Raw genomic sequence first — 1,948 nt, forward strand, 5'->3', positions numbered from 1 at the left:
AAAACACAATAAAGATAACTCAATTTTTTCCTCTCAAGTTTCAACATAGCAAACACAGACAGAAACCTCTGATAAATTTCTCAAATTTGCAATTCTGGGACACCCAATAACCACAGCATTGTAGAGCATAATAACACTGCATGGCTCAATTATTATATTCAACAACAAAAATCTACAATTTCTCAAATGATAAATAGAACTAATAATCATTGCTAATTGGACAACCTATTGGTGATGAAATCCTTGACTTGTGAGATTAATTGAGAGGCCTCAGGTAAATTAGGAAACACATAAAAAGCATGAATCATATTAGGATACTCAATAATCTGAGCCTTTTTACCAGATTTTTTCAACCATTCATAATACCTTCTTTGCCAATCCTGTAACGGGTCAAACCCACCCACAAACACAAGGGTATCCGGGTAATCTAAACCCGACAAATCGGTCGCATTAGGCCCGCTTACATTCGAAGCGGGGTGATCCCGATCCGACCCGTCTGGCAATAACACCTTCCACAGCCAATCTGTCCTCGCCACCGACACCAGTGGTGCATTGGTGAGCCGCAACTCTGACTCGGTCCTCTCCTCTCCGCCAAAGTACGGCTGGATTGAGATCAACCCAATTAACCGCAACTGTTGGAGCTCCGACTGGCAGACCCGAACCGCCACATGGTGGGCTATGTTGGCTCCAGCGCTGTCTCCCGCGATGAAGCACTTTGACACGTCAGCAATTTCCGGAAGGGAAGCGCGGTTCTCGTCGATGAATTTCACGGCGGAGAAACCGTCATCGTATTGGGTAGGGTACCGGTGCTCCGGGCAGAGGCGGTAGTTAACGGAGACGACGACCGCAGGGATTTTCCGGCAAAATCTCCGGCAAACGGCGTCGTAGTTGGGGGAAGCGGGGGAGAGAAAAGCAAATCCTCCGCCGTGGAAGAATATAATTACCGGGAGGGATACGGCGGAGGGGGCGGGGGTGGGGGTAAAGACGCGAAACCAGACATTATTTGCGGCGTCGACGGTAACATCTTTGGTAGAAACACCGTTAATGGGGGTAGCTTTGGGTGGGGTCTTGCGGTCGAGAAAGTTGAGGAGACGGCGGTTGATGGTGCCGTCACTGTGGGTGGCAGCGTCGGTTAGGGCAGAAGCAATGGACATGGCTAATTTGGTTTTCCATGGAAGGATGAGTTTCGGTTTTTCGGAGGATTTGGTTGTTGATGATGCCATTGTCGTTTCAATCTTGGGAATGTAACTACAAGGTAAAAATAAAGACACCCTTGTTTTTATCGTTCATACGAATTATGATTTTTTGGAAAGAAAACGATGATAGATGATAGGTAGGGAACAGAGGAAAACAGGTAAAGCGAAATAAATGAGTGACACGTATGTGGATCATCTAAGAAGGAAATGTATGATTTGATTGAATTATAAAGGTATGTGGTCCTTGTATGGTAGCAGTTTGTTGAAGAGTATAAATTGTTATTCAATCTCAATTAGATTTTTATTATTATTATTTTTGAATAAATTAAGAGGAAAAAAAAATGTATATAAGGATAATATAAGAGTTTTATATATTGTCAGTGTATCACGTATTATTCATGTTTTATCATTATTCAATCCTAGAAAAATATAAATGAATAGTAAAAAATATATTGATCATGTATAAAAATCTTTATTCTAATAATGTATAAATATTATGCTCGTAAATTAATAATGTATTAATAATGAAGATTTAGTTGAGTAATCATTGGTATAGTGAGGTAGATCTCCCTGTGTTATATTAGGCAAAAGATTTATTATGTTTGGTTCTATTAAAAAAAGAGAGGAAATAAAAGTGTGAAAAATGTCATTTTCTATTCTTTGATTTTAACACTAAGTAGAAGGGAAAGAAAAATAACACATGAGCTCCACAAATATTTTCATCCTTTGTTTAAAACTGTTGCGCCTCGATT

At 40.2% G+C, this 1,948-nt stretch overlaps 1 protein-coding gene across 1 annotated transcript; it reads right to left on the reverse strand.

The window, feature by feature from the left end:
• Nucleotides 1-1,396, reverse strand: LOC109352106 (probable carboxylesterase 18). The gene is made up of 2 exons (XM_019593920.1): nucleotides 218-1,396; nucleotides 1-156 (listed from the first exon to the last, which is right to left on the reverse strand). Exons 1-2 carry the CDS (start codon nucleotides 1,221-1,223, stop codon nucleotides 146-148), a joined length of 1,017 nt encoding a protein of 338 aa, XP_019449465.1. The 5' UTR covers nucleotides 1,224-1,396; the 3' UTR covers nucleotides 1-145.

The sequence above is a fragment of the Lupinus angustifolius genome, chromosome LG07 (assembly GCF_001865875.1).
Source record: "Lupinus angustifolius cultivar Tanjil chromosome LG07, LupAngTanjil_v1.0, whole genome shotgun sequence".
In the NCBI taxonomy this organism is placed as follows: domain Eukaryota; kingdom Viridiplantae; phylum Streptophyta; class Magnoliopsida; order Fabales; family Fabaceae; genus Lupinus; species Lupinus angustifolius.